The 18,881-nt window shown below is 48.5% G+C and overlaps 1 protein-coding gene across 2 annotated transcripts in view; it reads right to left on the bottom strand.

Moving 5' to 3' along the window:
- Window positions 1-7,711, bottom strand: part of VPS37B (VPS37B subunit of ESCRT-I) — a 29,318-nt gene extending 21,607 nt beyond the window's left edge. The window contains exon 1 of one of the 2 annotated variants that reach the window (XM_059408314.1): window positions 7,545-7,711. In XM_059408314.1, coding sequence (XP_059264297.1) covers window positions 7,545-7,655 — 111 coding nt within the window. In that variant the 5' untranslated portion in view covers window positions 7,656-7,711. Of the gene's footprint in view, window positions 1-5,599; window positions 5,702-7,544 lie in introns of those variants that run through there. The other variant, XM_059408315.1, reaches the window with a different exon arrangement.
- Window positions 7,712-18,881: the final 11,170 nt, after the last annotated feature.

The raw sequence follows: 18,881 nt of genomic DNA, 5'->3' as shown, positions 1-18,881 counted from the left end.
TTCAAACAGGAACACATTTGGTCATATGGTTTCTCTGTCAGTGGCGGGTAGGGAGAGGGTGGTTGCGTTATGGACAATCGGAAGGGTATGTGCTATGATGAGTGCTGTGAAGTGTGTAAACCTGGCGATTCACAGACCGGTATCCCTGGGGCAAATAATACATTATATGTTAATAAAAAAAAATTTTTAAAACATATCACGAAGTCAAAAATGTATTTAATATGACTAACCTAGCAAATACACCATACTTACCCTAGACCACCTTAATTGTGCTCAGAACACTGACGTGAGCAAAACCACCTATGACATAGCCTTTTTAAGATTTTATTTATTACTTTTTAAATTTAACTAAGCTCCATGCCCAACATGGGGCTTGACCTCACAACCCTGAGACTAAGAGTCGCATGCTCTATGGACTGACCCAAAGAGGCGCCCAAACATGAGCCTGTTTTATAAGGAAATGTTGACGATCCCATTTAACTTCCTGACTACTGCACTGAGAGGGACAAACAGAAGGGCCGCGCAGGTGGCGGTCAGTGTACTGGTAGTGGACCCTCGTGATGAGGTAGCTGATGGGAGGTGGGGGGCGGCAGCCACTACCCAGCATCACAGGAGAGGATGGGACCATGGCTCGTGAGCCAGCAACAAAACAAACTCAAAATTACAAGTACGGGCGTGCCTGGGTGGCTCAGGGGGTTGAGCCTCTGCCTTCGGCTCAGGTCATGATCTCAGTGTCCTGGGTTCGAGCCCCGCATCGGGCTCTCTGCTGTGGGGAGCCTGCTTCCTTCTCTCGCTCTCTGCCTGCCTCTCTGCCTACTTGTGATCTCTGTCTGTCAAATAAATAAAATCTTTTTAAAAAATTCCAATATGCTTCCTACCAAATGCATATCACTTTCACACCCTCGTCAAGTCCAACAGTTGCCAGGCTGAACCAGCGCGAGGCAGGGTTGTGTACAAACAACAGCAGTGACTTAGCTCGAGAGCACATCAGTTCTGCTTGACAGATGAGGCTCAAACCGTTCCGTCTGCTTCCAGGTTCCTCTTTCGACTCGTCTGCTACGGTCGGCACAAACACTGTACCAGGATGTCGGCCTGCCCATAAAACACCAGCCTTGTTTCTTCCTGGGCTTCTCCCAGCCCGAAAGTTACTCCTGGTGGACTTTCAAACTTTTAGATTCTTCCCGGAGGAAGTGGGCCCCAAACCTATATGTCCACCGACCGCTCCTAAGCTCTAGAGCTGTATTTCCAGCTGCCGCCAGAGGCGCCACGACCCAGTGCTCGTGCCCCGCACTCTCGGGCCGCAGGGTCTTAGGAAGCCCCGCCCCTGACCCCCTTACTCATGTCCACCTGCGGCCAGTCAGCTCCACTCACCTGGCAGCACCTACATGCCAAGGACACAAAGACACACAGGATGAAATGGAGCCCCCAGACTAGCCAGGGACACAAGAAAGTCAATGAGACAAAATGTGTGACAAGCACCATGGAAGAGGCATACGAAGGAGCGAAGAGACGGTGCCGTGCATCTGTAACTGAGGAGGCAGGGGAGCATGTGGGGGGCAAAGCTGGTGAGGCGGGAATCCTGCCTTCCAGAGCCCCAGCTCCAACCCTGGATGCTTCTTTCCTGAATTTCCACTTCCAAGCGGCCTTTCCTGAACCTTCCTGCACTCACCCCGCCAGTACTCTGCTGCCAAGTTAGCCCCCTGAAGTGCACGTCTGATCACCGTGCCCTTGGGCTCCGCAAAGTCATGGAAACTCACTGCTACCACACTACAGGCCTCCCACTCCCCCCGCCGGCCCACGCCCCTACCATCTCCCTGATGTTGGGAGACCTCATCTGGCAGAGGAGATGCAACTCACCGCTCAGGAAGCCTGTCCCATGCTTTCCGGCTGTCACTTCCTCCTGATGCCCCGTATTTCTCCCTCAGAACCCGATTTAGAGAAGTAAATACCTAACTCAAGACCCTGGCGGGGGTGGACAGGGCTGCCCGGGATGGAGCACAGAGGGGGCTTCCACCGGGCTGACAGCGCGGACTCCCTGCACCGGCTGGGAGACAGAGACAGAGCCGCCCCCTGTGTTATTCTACGCCCGCGCAGAGGTGTTACTGGATCTGATCGTTTACCTTCTTAAATCTTACCCACCTATCGAAATCCATCTCTGGCACTAGGGAGCTAACTACTGGGGCCAGAGGACCTCTTCACTCGCCCTTCAATATCATCTACAATTCTCACGGGACCCTTCTTCTTAGGCTTTTAAAAAAATTGTGATAAAATATAAAATATTCCATTTTAGCCATTTTCAAGTGCCGCTTTTCGGTATGTCCACGCTGCTGGGCTGCCACCATCACTGTCCATCGTCATCGTGCTCATCTTCTGGAACTCAAACTCCCCACCGCTCATTCTCTCTTGCGCTGTATCTGTGTACTCGGTTTCTTCCCCAAATTATAATATGGGGATTATGATGCCCTACTCACGTTTCCATCTTTAAAATGCCTCGCATGCAGTAAGTGCCCCACAGCTGAGGAACTGAAGTGCGATCTTCTTGAAATGGCAGCAAGAATATGAAGCCTTTTCGTTTTAGCAGTAACGGCTGATAACAGCTTCCCGAGCACTCACTGTGCTTGGTGCCATACTAAGCGTCTTAAACACTCATCTCATGCACCCAATCAGCCCGATGAAGCAGGTCTCTGCTGCCATCCCTTTTATTTGCAAACTCCACTTGGGAAGACAGTCCCTGCCCAAGGTCCGCAGCTAGTATCAAAAGTCAGTCCTGCTCTATACCACACCCACTGCCCTTTCAATCGAGGCACAGGTAGGACAGAGCAATTATGTAAGTGATTTCACCTAAGCCAGCCAGCCTAAGAATTCTGAATCTTTTTTGTTTTTTTTTTTAATTTTTTATTATTTTTTTAAAAGATGTTATTTATTTATTTGACAGAGAGAGACACACAGAGAGAGGGAACACAAGCAGGGGGAGTGGGAGAGGGAGAAGCAGGCCTCCCGCCCAGCAGGGAGCCTGATTTGGGGCTCAATCCCAGGACCTGGGGATCATGACCTGAGCCGAAGGCAGACACTTAACGACTGAGCCAGCCAGGCACCTCCTGAATCTCTCTCAAGAGGGCTGGCCTTTACAGATGCCCCCTCTGTGCCAAGTACAACCTTCACCTGCCATTCCACGGGGCCTCACAACACCCACATAGTTACTACCCTCACTTGACAGTGGAGGAACCAAGCACAGAGAATTTAAGTAACTGAGAGAAGGTCATCACACAACTCTCAGCTATGCTCTTTCCATAAAACCTTTTTTTTTTTAAGACTTTGTTTATTTGAGAGGGAGAGTGCACCCAAGTGGAGGGGAGGGGCAGAGAGAGAGGGAGAAGCAGGCTTCCTGGGGACGCTGGGATCACAACCTGAGCTGCAGGCAGACACCCAAGAGCCCCTCCACAAAATCGTAATGCCTCCTTCAAAAACACTGAATTTCAGAAAACAATCTCAGGCACAGTAATTTTTTACTCAAGAGTGAACATAATAAGTCGATGGAAGAGAAGACTCCAATGTAAAAGCTGCAGCCTTTCGACACAATGACTGCACAACGTGAACAGAAACTCTAGTAGCAGATACTCCAAGAGTTTAAATCTTAACTTCCAAAAACCAGTCCCACCAGCGCTCGGCGTGTTGAGGAAACAGTCCCTGGGTTTAAAGCAAGGTCAGTACTTTTCAATGAGCCATTATGATTCACGCAGGAGCTTTGCAACCCCACACAAATCACACCAGAACACGCCTTAGGGAAACAGCTTCTCCCAGACCAGACTCTTTCCACAAAACAATCTGTTTTTCAGCCTCTCAGCGTTTCTGCATGTGGCATGTTCACTTGCCAAAGGAACACAGATCCTGGTTTTGAACCTTAGTTAGGTGGAATTATTAGTTAACGCCAACCAATCAACATTTCCTCAGAAGTACACTGAGTGACCCAAAGAGGTGCGGTTTAGCTGCCTAATCCCCTAAGCGACAGTTCCTTTTAAGGGAGTGCCCTGTAAGTCCAACAGGGTTAATGTGGACGGAGAGAGAAAGGCACATTCCACTGCCATGTAAAAATAACTTTAAATAAAAATAAAATGTGTGCGTATGAAACGTCAGCCCACAGGAAAGGAAAGAGCAGAGATCACTGGGGATGGCATGACATTCAGGGAACTGCAGAACGGGCAGGAGGAACAGGAAAAGATAAACACAGGGACACTGGAAAGGAGACCGTCTAGAGCTCCGACATGATTTTAATGTCTTGAGCTGTGCTAAAGTGCACCCACCCCAATTAAAACAATGTAAGGGAAGTATAATGCCCAGCTGTGCTCAGACCTAACCGTGAATGCCTTCAAAACCGAGCCACGCTTGCCAGTCGCCACAAAATATCCCCTCAGGCTTGAAGAAGTCTTACTCTACAATTTAAAACACTTCCTTCTGCCAATTAAAAAAAAAAAAAAGCCTTTGGTTCAGGTTAAGAGATTCTACACTTGAAAAAGGCCTTTTCCATTCATGGTCTCTTCCTAGACCTACTGGGATACATAATCGTTTTGATGACAGAAAGGTAAGACGTTTCTTAAGCTACTGGCAAATAAAAATTTACTTAACATTCTTGAACTAAGACCCTATTAACTTGTCAGAATGATCTGTTATATTAATGGCCGTCAGCACCTTTCTAAGACAATGAATTAGCTGATTATTAGTGACTGCAATTACTCTTTATTGAGCACTAACTACATGCTGTGTTAACGTGCACTATCTCCCATAATCCCGTCAACTCTACTAGTCCTCTCCCAACAGATGCTCAGAGAGGTGGATTAACTTGCCTGAAATCACACAGCTGGGAAGTGGCCACATCCAGCCTAGAATATTTGATTCCAAAGTCTGTAAATTCCCTTTGGTCAGGAGAGGACAGTTCACAGAGTATTTTCTTCTGTGTCTCACAACCACCCCGAATAAAAGCCAATAAGCCAATGCATAACACTAATTCCTGAGTCAAAGTACCATGGCCAAAATTTTAGTTCTTCATGTTATACCTGTTCCTTACAGAAACATGCCACATGTGACCACAGGAACAGGATTTGCTAAGTGTGACTGTAACTAGGTGAGCTGCTTGGCTCACGTTTGATCTTCTGGATCAGTTTCCTTGTTTTAAAAGCACTACACCCCGAAGAAAAACTGCTGCTGAGTAAGTTAACTTGAACTATGTGATTATGAGGTCTGATCAAGTGCAGTTATTTATATAGGATATTCTGGAAGGATGGTTACCTCTACTTAAGAAAAAAAAAAAAAAAGCCCATCAAAAATGTTCTGCTGGATTAATTTCCCTTTCTCTTTACGTAATAATCTCCAGTTTCTTGAGTAGAGGAAACAAGAGATGCTCTCCCTAACAGCCTCGGAGTCAGGAGAATTACTCGACTCTCTCCACAATCTTCCCTCCACTACAAGGCCGTTTATTTCTATTACGGTAAAATATAATCAATCTAACTACACCAATATAAATACAGTATTCTGTTCTTACTGAAACAGAAGAGTCCCACAGCAAAACAACTTGTAGGTGGTATTACACATTACAAAAACATACATGCCGGGCGCCTGGGTGGCTCAGTGGGTTGGGCCGCTGCCTTCGGCTCAGGTCATGATCTCGGGGTCCTGGGATCGAGGCCCACATCGGGCTCTCTGCTCAGTGGGGAGCCTGCTTCCTCCTCTCTCTCTGCCTGCCTCTCTGCCTGCTTGTGATCTCTCTCTGTCAAATAAATAAATAAAATCTTTAAAAAAAAAAAAAACAAAAAAAAAAACAAAAACATACCTGCCGTTTTATTATTAAACTAGAAAGATGCCTGCTGACATACAACAAAAGGTCTCCCAGCAACTGAAGAGCAGAGAAACTAGGCAAAGACTTTACTTCTTTAGAGACATGAAACTCTTTCAGTCAAGAAAGATGGATTTTGTCACTTATTATTCTCTAAAATGGAAAGTGCCACATGGAGACCATAAATGAGGGAAACCACATCTCGGAGCAACGTTCTATGTGCCAAGTTACAAAGCCCGTGAATACAAGGGGTGTATTAATGGAGAGACTGATACCATCTTACTACAGTGGCCTCTCTGTAGCTCAGGACAATAATCTGTTGAGGGTTTTCCAGTGATTTTGAATGTGCAACCTCCACACAAGCCCCCTTTTAAGGAAGCTGGCTCAGTGCTGAACAATCCCTCTTCGGAAAGAAAGCCAAAAGCCCCCACTCGGGCTTCTGGGTGAGAGGCTCAGCCCTGTAGGCGTGGGAAGGCTCAGACTTTGTAGACAAAGAAGGAGGGGTGGTAAATAGGCTGGGGAGAGCTGGGATCAGCCTGTGTCCACCTGCCTGGACGAGACCCAGACCCACAGGATGGGACATTCTGAGAAAGAGTCCAAAAAGGCTGGGAAAAGGAGAGACACACAGTGCAAATCCAAGCGTGAAGCCAGTTGCCCTGGAGAGCAAACCACGCCGCCAAGAGATGCAGTGAGATAACCAGAAACAGGGTGACATATGCCTTTTGGAGGCTGGGAAGGACCTCGACTACTGAAGAGGCGGGGATTGGCTGTCAGCCCCCCAACCCCGGGTTTATCTTCTCCCCCCAAAAAATAGCTCCAGGAACACTCACGGGCCCCAGCAGGGTAAGACACTGGGGCAAAGCCACCACACTAGATTCCCATATTCCCTTCTTTCACAGGAAGGGGCAACTTTGTGGAGCAAGGGATTTCTGCTCCCACCCACCAGACCAAGGAGAACCCCCTCGGGCGGCTCTGCTAGGGCCACTTCCAAACGAAGGCGGACCCCCTACGAACCCTCCAACACTCGGGAGCTCTTAGATACCGGGACCCCTCAAATCTTAACCTGGCTAAGACCACGGCCTCGAGCCTCCCACAACCTCAGAGACCCTGCCCAATCCTAAAGTCCATCTCAGAACTACCGTCCAGACTCGGCTGCAGAGCCTCACCGCCCCCCCCCCAACCCCATCCTGGAAATGGCAAGCCGGCTAGTCCGCTCACCCCCTGAAAACCTATTCGCAGACCCCAGTTCCTGCTGCAGTCCGCCTGCACCTCTCAAGCCTCTCGTGAAGCCCCCGAACCCCTCCCCAGACCAAGTCCTCGGCCCCCTCCCTCCGGTCCCAGTCACCCCTTAGTCCTCCACGACAGTCCCCTCCACCTTCTATCACCCAGTCTCATCCCCCTAATTCCCTCCTCGTCCCACCGGACTCGGCCACGGCCCCCCGAGTGCCCTAATGCCCGTTCCAGCCTCGGCGCCTCAAAGCCTCGCCCCGAACCCGGTCAGCCCTCGAGCCCCGTCTCAGGGCGCTCCCCCCACCCCGCTCGGCCCCAGCTCCGACCCCGTCTCCAGCCCTCCCATTCCTCGTCGCAGTCCCTTCGACCCAACTCGAGGCACCGCGGTCGCCCCCGCCTCGGGCCCCCTCCAGCCCGCCGCGGGCCCCCGACCCCGCACGCCCCTCCGGGGGGCGCCGCCGCCGCCGCGCGCCCCTGCCCAGCTCACCTCCTCCATCTTCTGCACCATCTCCGTCAGCTGTCCCTCGTCCTCCAGCAGCTCGTTGAGCTGCATCAGCGACAGCCCGGCAAACCGGGCTTCGCTCCCAGCGCCCGCCATCCCCGCGTCTCAGCCGCCGCCGCAGCTCCGGCCGCCAGGCTCCGCCGACCGGAAGCACCGCCCTCAAGGCCCGCCCCCGGCGGCGGGGGGGGGCACGTGACGCCAGCTCGGGAGCATGACGTCATCACCGCGCGGGCGGGCGGACGTGACGTAGAAGGCGGGGCCCGGGGCGAGACGCAACGCTGGGCTGAGCCCAGAAAGGTTGGGGGTTTCTAGAGGGGGAGAAAGGAGCTGTGGGTGGATTTGTGACGCCGCGAGAAGCAGTAATGATGTCACGGCGGCGCAGGAGAAGGCGTAGTGATGACATAGAGCCTTTTTCCTCAAGGAAAAGAACTGTCTAGATCCAAAGAAAGCAGGCAACGGGAAAGAAGTTACTGCAGCCTAAGCCTGGCCTGCCTTGGGGAATCCCAAAAGGGCATTTTTATGGGGAAGCAACTTTAGATGCCTTCGGTTCCTCAGAACTGTGGAGCTGCCACGTCATTTCTTGAGCAAAGACTGAGACCTTTTACGTGGATTAAGCTTTGGGCGTACAGTTCTGAACAAAACAAGAAACACCCCTGCCCCGTGGAGCCAACAGCCTGACCAGGGAAGCAAACGGAAAACAAGTCAAAGGGCTACCAAGTGGGAGAGTGCGAGGGAGGACATGGATGCTGAGTAAAGAAAATAGGGAAGAACCTTAGAGATAGTAAAACACGGCGCACTCAGAAGGGGAGAGCCAAGGAGACCTACAGGATGAGAAAGGAGGAACCAGCCACCATTCCTGTAGGAAGTCCAATGCGGCAAGAGAAGCATGTGCAAAGGCCCTGTCGGGACTAGCTTAGTACACACAAGGAAGGAATCCTCAGAAAAGCAGTAGGACCAGAGCATCATGAGCAGAAATCTGTTCACGTGACCCCTTGCACCAAGTCTGAGGAAGACACCTAGGCACCGAGATGGGCTAAGCTGTGCGCTTTCAGAAACAACACAATTTGGGGTACAGTTGTTCAGTCTCCCTAGCTATCTAGAAGTCTCTTGAGATCCAGGAGCCCGTGAACTCATTATCCTCCTGTAATCTCTGTGACCCTTCTAGTTGGAAGAAACCTAAAGGCTGAGGTTAACCACTACAGCCTCCTAATTTTACACATTAAGAAACTGAGGTCTTGGGAGTAGAACATTTTTGGGTTTTCCCCAAATCCAGTGATTGGCAGGCCTCCTGGATCCCAGTCTGGCATTCACGAGGCTGGCATCACACCCCATTGACCTCACGCATAACTCAGTACTGAACACAGTTGAGGCATTCAGTAAATGCTTATTGGCCAACTAATGAGCTTTGTGTATGAAGATGATGCCTCTGCTCTAACATCTGTAGAACATAAGGTCTGAGTTGTCCGCCCATACACTAGGCTGGACTCCACTGATCCTATTCTCACAGCCTCTCCAGCCCCTAGCGACACAGGGCACACCCTTGTAGAAAAGTTAGAAGTATTTCATATTATCTGTAAGCAAAAGGTTTTACTGAGTTCAAGAGGAGCACTCGATAGTTTTCTTCTTTTGAGCTTGTTATACTTGGTTCCAAAACGTGGCCTTGAGGAGGGAAGTCCACAGTAAAGAGGAAGGGAATGTTAAAAGTCAAGTTAGGGTCAGGATATTAGCTCAGTGTTTTTTCTTTTCTCTCCAGGAAAAAAGAGTGGACCTGTCAAGTTGGCAATAACTGTTCTATTTCCAGGAAATTCTCACCCACGAGGGTTAAGAGGTTACCCAGAAATTTCTCACAATCCTCACAGAAGGAGAGAATAAGGTTAGGCAACAGAAGCCTCCAGAATATAGAGGGATAAAGGGATTCCATCAAGAACATACACCAAGCGGCGCCTGGATGGCTCAGTTTTTAACCATCTGCCTTCAGCTTGTGTGGCGATCCCAGGGTCCTGGGATTGAGCCCTGCATGGGGATCCCTGCTCAGCAGGAAGCCTGCTTCTCCCTCTCCCACTGCCCCCTGCTTGTGTTGTCCCTTTTGCTGTGTCTCTGTCAAATAAATAAAATCTTTAAAGAAAAAAATACACCGAGAACACATCAACTTCTGAATGTCACTTTTTTATACAGTGACCACTGTGTCAGCTGAAACATTCACGTCTCAGATGTGAAATCTCAGTGTTTTCTGTTTGTTGAAGGTTTAGAGAGAGCATGCACCTGTGGGTAGGGGCCTGGGGACGGTCAAAGGGAGGGGGAGAGTGAATCTTAAGCAGGCTCCTTGCCGGGCCTGGAACCTGACACGGGGCTCAGTCTCACGACCCTGAAATCATGACCTGACCCAAATCAAGAGTCAAACCTTTAACCGACTGAGCCACCCCGGCGCCCCTTCTCAGGTTCTTTTATAACTCTTTTCAAACCGGTTTTCTGCCACAGACCTATTTGAGTCAAAGAGGATTTCCTTTGCCAAAGAGGGCAAACCATACAAACATCTGGTTTCCTGCTGCTCTAAAAACTTCTTGTCACTTTTAAAAATGGCTGAAAGGAGAAAAGGAACATCAGAAAATCCTTACATCACCGTCAAACCTGTCCATTTAGTGTGTGGGTGGACTTGCCCATTTTCCTCCTTTTGGCAGACTGATACTTGGGTTTCTTTACACACCTACGTCTGCCTACAGTATTTGTGGGTTAACTACGATTTTGTTCTAGGAAACCAAGAGCAATGTATGTGTGTGCCAGCGCCGCGCTCTCAATGGGAGCATTGTTACTGCCAGAGAAATGAATCTCCTGTTTCACAACATCAGGAGTCATCTGGAAAGCAGAGTTAAAGTAACCTTCACATAGCTGGACCTTAGAATCGTCTAGCCTTGAGATGAGAATGTTTTCTCTTCAACACAGGTTAATAGACTTCTATATATTTTCATTTGGAAGGGCTGGAGAAAGACGCGCTGACCTGATGAGGGCATACATAGCATATTCTGGGCAGCTGTGTGTGAGCAGGGGAAGAATTATCCCCCAAGGCAACAGGTGAAGCGGCAGGACATCACCGTGATGTACTAAGTGCCCAACGTGACCTCAGCACCAGTCAACGAGAAAAAAAAAAAAAAATCACCCCAGACACAGCCCCTGCTTTGGTGAGAGATCTAAAGGTATTAGCAGTATTTTTAAAGTTATTTTTAAAGGTTGATATTTTTGTGTGTTATAAAGGTGGAGGGTGGAAAGAGGTTGGTTATTTTGATGGGAGCTTTGGCTCTTCTGGTTTTTTATTTTCCTTCCCCTCTCTTATTTTTTGCTCCCATGTGGAGTTTAATAGACTATTTCGGGCACGCAGTAAGAGAGAAAAGGGGAGAGAGTGAGGGAGAATGAAAATAAAATGAATATTCATAATGACCAGGTTAAGGAAGAGACATCCCAGACACAACTGAAACCTCTGTGTATCTTTTCACCTCGATCCTATTTCTTTATCTGCTTTGCCAGAGGGGAAGTACTAGCCTGTTACTTCACCTTGTATGTATTGATCCACGAACTTAATAAAAAAATGTACATATGTACAGGTACCTTTCTGCTACTATTTTTTTAAAGATTATTTATTGGACAGAGACAGATCACAAGTAGGCAGAGAGGCAGGCGGGGGTGGGCGGAAGGGAAGCAGGCTCCCCGCCGAGCAGAGAGCCTGATGAGGGGCTCCATCCCAGGACCCTGAGATCATGACCTGAGCTGAAGGTAGAGGCTTAACCCACTGAGCCACCCAGGCGCCTGCTACTATTTTAAAGTCAACATTCAGTTGGAGATGGATCCTTGCTAGTTTATATAGCTTGAAACATTTTTTTTCCACTGCATATGGCATCCCATTATGTACATTTATGACAATTTATGAAATCCTTTTTCTCTGGAAGGGGGTGTGGTCATAAAATATTCACATCTTCACTTTTAACTGGATATTGCCAGATTGTTCTCCAAAGCCGTTGTTCCAAAAGTTTTTGTGTGTGATAAAATACATGTAATATAAAATGTATCGTTCTAACCATATTTGAGTACAGAGTTAAGTACACTCACGTGATGAAACTATCACCACCATCCATCCCCAGAACTGAAAACTCTGAACTCCTCAAGCACTTCCTGTCTCCCACTAGCCCCTGGTGGCCACTGTCCTTCCTCCCAGCTCTAGGAGCTCGACGACACTAGGTGCCTCACATATGTTCAGTCCTTTTGTGACTGGTTTATTTCGCGCAACTGATGAGTCTTCAAGGTTCACCCATGTCCTAGCAGGTCTCAATGTTATTCCTTTTAGAAGCGGAGTCTTGCATTGTACGCACATACCATTCTGTTTATCCACTCATCTGTTGACTGCCTGGGCTCTTCCCACCGTTGGCTGTTGTGAGCAATGCTGCCGGGAACACTGGTGTACGTGAGAGTGGCTGGTGGAGTCCTTGCTTTCAGTCCTTTTGGGTATATATTCAGAAGTGAAATTGCTGGATTATGTAGGATTTTTTAACTTTTTGAGGAACCGCCAGGCTGTCTTTGGTGATTACTCTATTTTACATTTCCAGCAGCCACGCAAAATGATTCCTTTTTCTTCATATCCACACCAAACATGTGGTTTTTTTGAGGGAGGTGGAAGTAGGTGGGTACTAGCCATCCTGGGTTGGGTTTTGTTGCCATTGCTGTTAACGAGGGTTTCTTCTGCCAAAAGGATGAGCATCGCTTCATTTTGTCCTCTGTACAGGTCAACGGCAAGAGGTATGAAAAGTTCCAGAAACCAGTACTGATTATCTATAAGAACTTACCTTTCTTTATTCCTACAACCCAGGAAGATAGAGTCTGGGATGTGCAGAAAATAGACTGTTTCTATATATAAACGAGTGACTAATTGTGCCTGCAACAAAGGTCTTCTTAGATTAAGACCCAGCAGAAGGAATGGGAAGCAGATGGCTAGAACATCAGAGGGCACCTGGGACAGCCACCCTCTGAGTAGCCCTTTCTTAGATCACACCACGGTTGGTCTGCCTCATCCACAGACAATGCACTTCTAAGGGGAGGTTTCCACGGTTCCCTCTCCTTCCCACGTGACCAGCTCTGGTGGGGAATGTGGTGGTCCTATCATGCAGACATTTAGGCAGCTGACGCAGAAGGGCACATGAAGGGAGCCATCCCCAGTCAAGTCTCAGGTGACCTCAGTCCCGGCCGACAGCTTGACTGAGACCTCCTAACAGCCAGAACCACTGAGCTAAGCTGCTCCTGTACTCCTGACACCCAAACACTACGGGATAATACATGTTTGTTAAACTGCTAAGTTTCAGTTACACAGCAACAGGTGACTAATGCACCACCTATACCATGGCCATAAAAGGATAAGTGGCCATTATTAGGATAACTTTTTTTTTTTTAAGATTTTATGTATTTATTTGACAGACAGATCACAAGTAGGCAGAGAGGCAGGCAGAGAGAGAGGAGGAAGCAGGCTCCCTGCTGAGCAGAGAACCCGATGTGGGGCTCGATCCCAGGACCTTGGGATCATGACCTGAGCTGAAGGCAGAGGCTTTAACCCACTGAGCCACCCAGGCACCCCTATTAAGATAACTTAAATGGGGTGTGTGGGTGGCTCAGTCAGTTAAGCATCTGCGTTCCGCTCAGGTCCAGGGATCGAGCCCCGCGTCAGGCTCCCTCTCCCTCTCCCTGCTGCTCCCCTTGCTTGTGCTCTCTCTCCCTCTCTGCCAAATAAATAAAATCTTAAACAGGAACAAAAAGATAATTTAAATGACCAAGGGATGGTGAACTAAATCATGGTAAATCCGATTCATGGTATATCTTCCAGTCACTCAAGTAAGAGTATGAAGCAATACGGAGACTTCAGTATGAATTCATACTGAGGTACAAAAGCAAAATACAAATGTATGCCAAGGCGGTGATGGTGACCGTGAACAAGTCAGGTTTGCCTAGGAACATGGAAACGAAGTCTTTAAGTTGTTGATGGACTTGAAGGAATCGAATTCAAAACAAACAAACAAAAAAATTATAACAAAGAGGGGTCCTGATAGTTTAGATGTTTGATTTGCTTTTTGTAGCTCACCAAAAACATTTGAAATAACAGTACAAAAGAAATAAAAAGGAGGTGGGGTGCCTGGCTGGCTCAGTGGGTTAAAGCCTCTGTCTTTGGCTCAGGTCATGATCTCGGTCCTGGGATTGAGCCCCACATTGGGCTCTCTGCTCAGCGGGGAGCCTGCTCCCCCCACCCCTCTCTCTCTGCGTACTTGTGAGCTCTCTCTCGGTCACATTAAAAAAATTTTTTTTTATTTTAAAGAAATAAAAAGGAGGTAAAAGGCTATTTTTACCTCCTCCATTGCTCAGTCAACCTCATTTCACAGCAGAGATCATCCTTAGGACTGAACTTTTGCTTCCCGGACGAACAATTCACAGGTCATCCCTGGAGAGGACTTCAAATGTTTTCATATGCCCAAATTTTGTTTTCCTCACCAAAATAGCCTCTAGAAAATGATCCTTCAATATTTTGGCCTGTTTTGCCTTGATGCTGCCATGTAACCACAGAGACCATAAACCAGCCTGTCGGTCACATGCATTCACTCCAAGAAGCCCGACTACCTCGAAAATATCAGGTTCACACACCAGGAAATTCAGCTCTAAATTTCACTCGGAGCCCTGACGAGATCTGAAAAGCACAACACACGGGAAGTGGGTAGGACCCTCGAGTTGCTCCACACTTAAGAGAACCGAGAGAGATAGGATTTCCAGGCACTGGGCTTGCAAACTCTCTCTAGGGAGAAACTGAAACTCTTTCAAGGTGATATTTAAATTAGGAAACTTTATAGGGTTTGGAGTTTTGTTTTTAGTCATAAAAGTAATTTGCATCTTTCGTTTCTCAGCTGGATGATGGGCTTAATATTCTCTATCGCTTTGGGCCAATCTAGAATATTTCCTAAGAATACATACAAATTAACCAATGCTTAAGTATTTGTTCATTGTAAAAACTGTCCAAACACGAGAGAGGTAAAGTGCAACAACTCCAACTGATCTCCTATCCCAGAGGTAACGACCACCAACAGCTGTGTGTGACTCTGCCTAGAATTTTTCTAAGTGTAGAAAAACAGGCCCATCTGTAACTTTTCATTGAGCAGAAGTGGGATCTCACTATTCAGCAACTGGCAAGTCATTTTAGCCCGATCACGATCTCTAACTGCTGTAGAATTTTCCAGAGTGCCTACTTTGGGCATCTAGGTTCCTTCTTGTCCACACAGTACAATGTAGCAAGCACCCGTGTGTACACATCTTGGTGTATCTGTGAGCATATCCCTAGGACAATTTCCTAGAAATTGAATTGAACCACTTAATTTTTAAATCGATTTTTGAGAGAGTGAGATCATGAACAATGGGGAGGGACAAGCAGACTCCCCGCCAAGCAGGGAGCCCGATATGGGGCTGGATCCCAGGAACCTGGAATCATGACCTGAGCCAAAAGCAGACGCTTAACCAACCGAGACACCCAGATGCCCCTAAACTTTGTTATTTATTTATTTTTAATATTTTATTTATTTGACAGAGATCACGAGTAGGCAGAGAGGCAGACAGGGGGAGGTGGGGGGAGCAGACCCCCTGTTGAGCAGAGAGCCCGATGTGGGGCTCGATCCCAGGACCCTGAACCGAAGGGCAGAGGCTTTAACCCACTGAGCCACCAAGGTGCCCCAAAACTTTGTTTTTTAGAATGGTTTTTAGATTTACAGAAAAATCAAGTAGCTCAGGAAGTTCCCATTTACCCCTCATCCAGTTGTCCCTGTTAATATTTTACATTAATATCGTACGGATGCCCCAGTTAGTGAACCGATGTTGATACTTCAGTTAGTAATAAAGTCCATACTGTGATGGGCGCCTGCGCGGCTCAGGGGGTTAAGCCTCTGCCTTCGGCTCAGGTCATGATCTCAGGGTCCTGGGATCGAGCCCCGCATCAGGCTCTCTGCTCAGTGTGGAGCCTGCTTCCCTCCCTCTCTCTCTCTCTCTGCCTCTCCATCTACTTGTGATTTCTCTCTGTCAAGTAAATAAATAAAATCCTTTTTAAAAAATAAAGTCCATACCCTTAGATTTCCTTGGTTTTTCCCTTAATGTCTTTTTTCTGTCCTGGGAACCCCTCCAGGACACTGAATCACACTGACTCCTCATGTCTCCTCAGGCTCCTTTTGGCTGTGGCAACGGCTCAGGCTTTCCCTGTTTTCGATGACCTGCACAGTCCTGCACAACGGGTGGTCCTCCACAGAGATTTGTCTGAGGTTTTCCTCATGACTGGACTGTGATTATGGGTTTTGAGGAGGAAGACGCAGAGACATGCCACGGTCATCAGGTCACGAATATCCATCAAACTCGAGCCCATTGATGTTAGACTCGATCACCTGCAGAGATTCTCAGCTGTGCAAGGACTCTCCCCGACCAGCCCTTACCCACACTGTGCCCTTTTGAAGGAAGTCACTCAGCACTGCCCCACATAAGGAGCAGGCAATCATGGTCCTCACTTTCTAATTTTTAAGTCATAAATTGGAGGTGCACCTGAGGGGCCCGGTGGGTTGAGACAGGTCATGATCCCAGGGTCCTGGGATCGAGCCCCACATCGGGCTCTCTGCTCAGTGGGGAGTCGTCTTCTCGCTCTCAAAAAATTTTTTTAAAAAGTCATAAAATGGTCTAAGATTAAAATGGTAGAGAAGGGTGTAGAACACTATTGTTAACAGCCTTTTGTGGTTCCTCCCATTTTTTTTTAAAGGGGGTAAGGATGGTGCACAGAGGGAGAGAATCTTAAGTAGACGCCATTCGCAGCACAGAGCCCCATTTGGGGCTCGATCTCACGACCTTGAGATCATGACATGAGCCGAAACCAAGAGTTGGACGCTTAACCTACTGAGCCACCCAGGCGTCCAAATTTCTCAGTGCATATTCAAGCACCTTTGCTCATCTCCACCCCGCCCCCCACCACCACCCCCCCCTTTAAAGGGAAATTATATTCAGCTTCCATGGAACTTGTCATTTTGAAATCACGTCCCTACAGAGGATTAGATGCGACTCCACCCCTCGGAGAGTTCCAGAAGCCGGTGAGGCTCCCTCAAGAGACACGGCCCAAGTTCCCATTTTTGCCTCGGTCGGTGCTGAAATAGTGGGAGTCCTTTATGTTCTTTTAATTCTATGCATGTTTTAAGTGAAGATTCTTCTCGGCAGGAGGTGTTAAATCAGACACTAAATCAGGGCTGCTCTGAACGCGGTGAAAGCTTGCAGGTCTAATCTTAGGCAGAAGGATGTGCGAAGACGGGAGCTTATTTCGTGAACACCTTGACGTCCTCCAGGCGGCGGTGACATGCCAATCGCCTCAGGACACCCCCCACTTCAGGCCCGTCTCCCTTCAACTCCTCCCCTGTTCCAGAAGCTGCCCGCCCCTGGCCCCCAAATTCACTCTGCTCTTGGGAGAAGCTGCCTTTCTTGACCTGCCCTAGATCTGCTCACTCCTCCTGCTGGCTCTCATCCTTTATTTCTAAACCTTCTGCAATGTTTACCTGCACACGTAACGCTGAACCCAGCCGGCTCAGTTACATCGCCTCGTTAACAGACTGCTGCCAATACACACAGATTTTTTTCCTCTTACGGTTCTGAAGCTTAGCAGCCAAGACGTCCCGAAGCGAAAGGTGTCGGCTGAGCAGGTTCCTTCCGGAGGCTGGGAGGACGCAAACTGCTTCTTTGCCTCTCTCGAAGCTTCTAGACACCCCCCTGCACCCCTCAACTGGAGGCTGCGTTTGTCCTCCAAGGCGCATGGCGGGAAACTCCGCCCCTGCTCTCGAGTCTCCTCTCTGACTCTGACCCTCCTGCCGGCCTCTTATAAGTACCCCCGGTTACACGGGCCACCTGGCTCGCCCACCCCACAAGCTCTGCCTGAATCGCACCTGCCAAGCCCCGTTAGCCACAGAAGGCAACACTGACAGGTGCTGGGGATTCGGGTGTGGATTTGCTGGGGGGAGCGGGGGTAGGAGTGGTATTCAGCCCGCCATGCCTTCCTCCTTTAAAAACAATTAAATTAGAACCTTTGACGACTAGCTTTACTCTCCAGAGCCTGTTGCGGGGCTCGATCCTAGGACCCTGGGATCATGACCCGAGGTGAAGGCAGAGGCTTTAACCCACTGAGACACCCAGGCGCCCCCAGACCATTCTTATGCTTTAACATATGTACGTACGAATACATAGCGTATTTATTTAGTATTGGTTTGGTGGAGTTTTTGTAAACAAACAAAACCCTAAAACCTAAATGACATCGTATTAGGTGACATGCTTCTTTTCTCTGTTCTAAGGAAGCCACCTCTATTGATACATACAGAATATGTTCAGCTGCAACCTTTAAAAAATATTTGCGTTGGGGCGCCTGGGTGGCTCAGTGGGTGAAGGCCTCTGCCTTCGGCTCAGGTCATGATCCCAGGGTCCTGGGATCGAGCCCCACGTCGGGCTCTCTGCTCAGCAGGGAGTCTGCTTCCCTTCCTCTCTCTCTGCCTGCCTCTCTGCCTACTTCTGATCTCTGTCTGTCAAATAAATAAATAAAATCTTTAAAAAAAATATTTGCGTATCATGCAAACTATACCTAAGATAAAATTTGCCACCTTAACCATTAAATCTGCCGTGTGGTACCATTAAGTACATTCCTATTCTTGTGCAACCACATTTTTTTTTTAGATTTTACTTATTTACTTGACAGACAAAGATCACAAGTAGGCAGAGAGGCAGGCAGAGAGAGAGGAGGAAGCAGGCTCCCCGAGGAGCAGAGAGCCCATTGTGGAACTTGATCCCAGGACCCTGGGATCATGACCTGAGCCGAAGGCAGAGGCTTTAACCCACTGAGCCACCCAGGCGCCCTTTTTTTAAGGGAAGAAAGAGAAAGTCTCCAGCAGACTCCTGGCGAAGCCTAGAGCCCAATGCAGGTCTCAATTTCAAGACCCTGAGACCAAGACCTGAGCCAAAATCAAGAGTTAGAGCTTAACTGACTGAGCCACCCGGGTCCCCTCCCTCCGCCGCCGCAGAATATTTTTTTTTTTTAAGAATTTTTATTTATGGGGCGCCTGGGTGGCTCAGTGGTTTGGGCTGCTGCCTTCGGCTCGGGTCATGATCTCAGGGTCCTGGGATCGAGCCCCGCATCGGGCTCCCTGCTCCGCAGGAGGCCTGCTTCCCTCTCTCTCTCTCTCTCTCTCTGCCTGCCTCTCTGCCTACTTGTGATCTCTGTCTGTCAAATAAATAAATAAAATCTTTAAAAAA

Source organism: Mustela nigripes, chromosome 8 (assembly GCF_022355385.1).
Source record: "Mustela nigripes isolate SB6536 chromosome 8, MUSNIG.SB6536, whole genome shotgun sequence".
Taxonomy (NCBI): domain Eukaryota; kingdom Metazoa; phylum Chordata; class Mammalia; order Carnivora; family Mustelidae; genus Mustela; species Mustela nigripes.
Note: the sequence above shows the minus strand (reverse complement) of the source record. Positions and strands in the feature narration are given on the sequence as shown.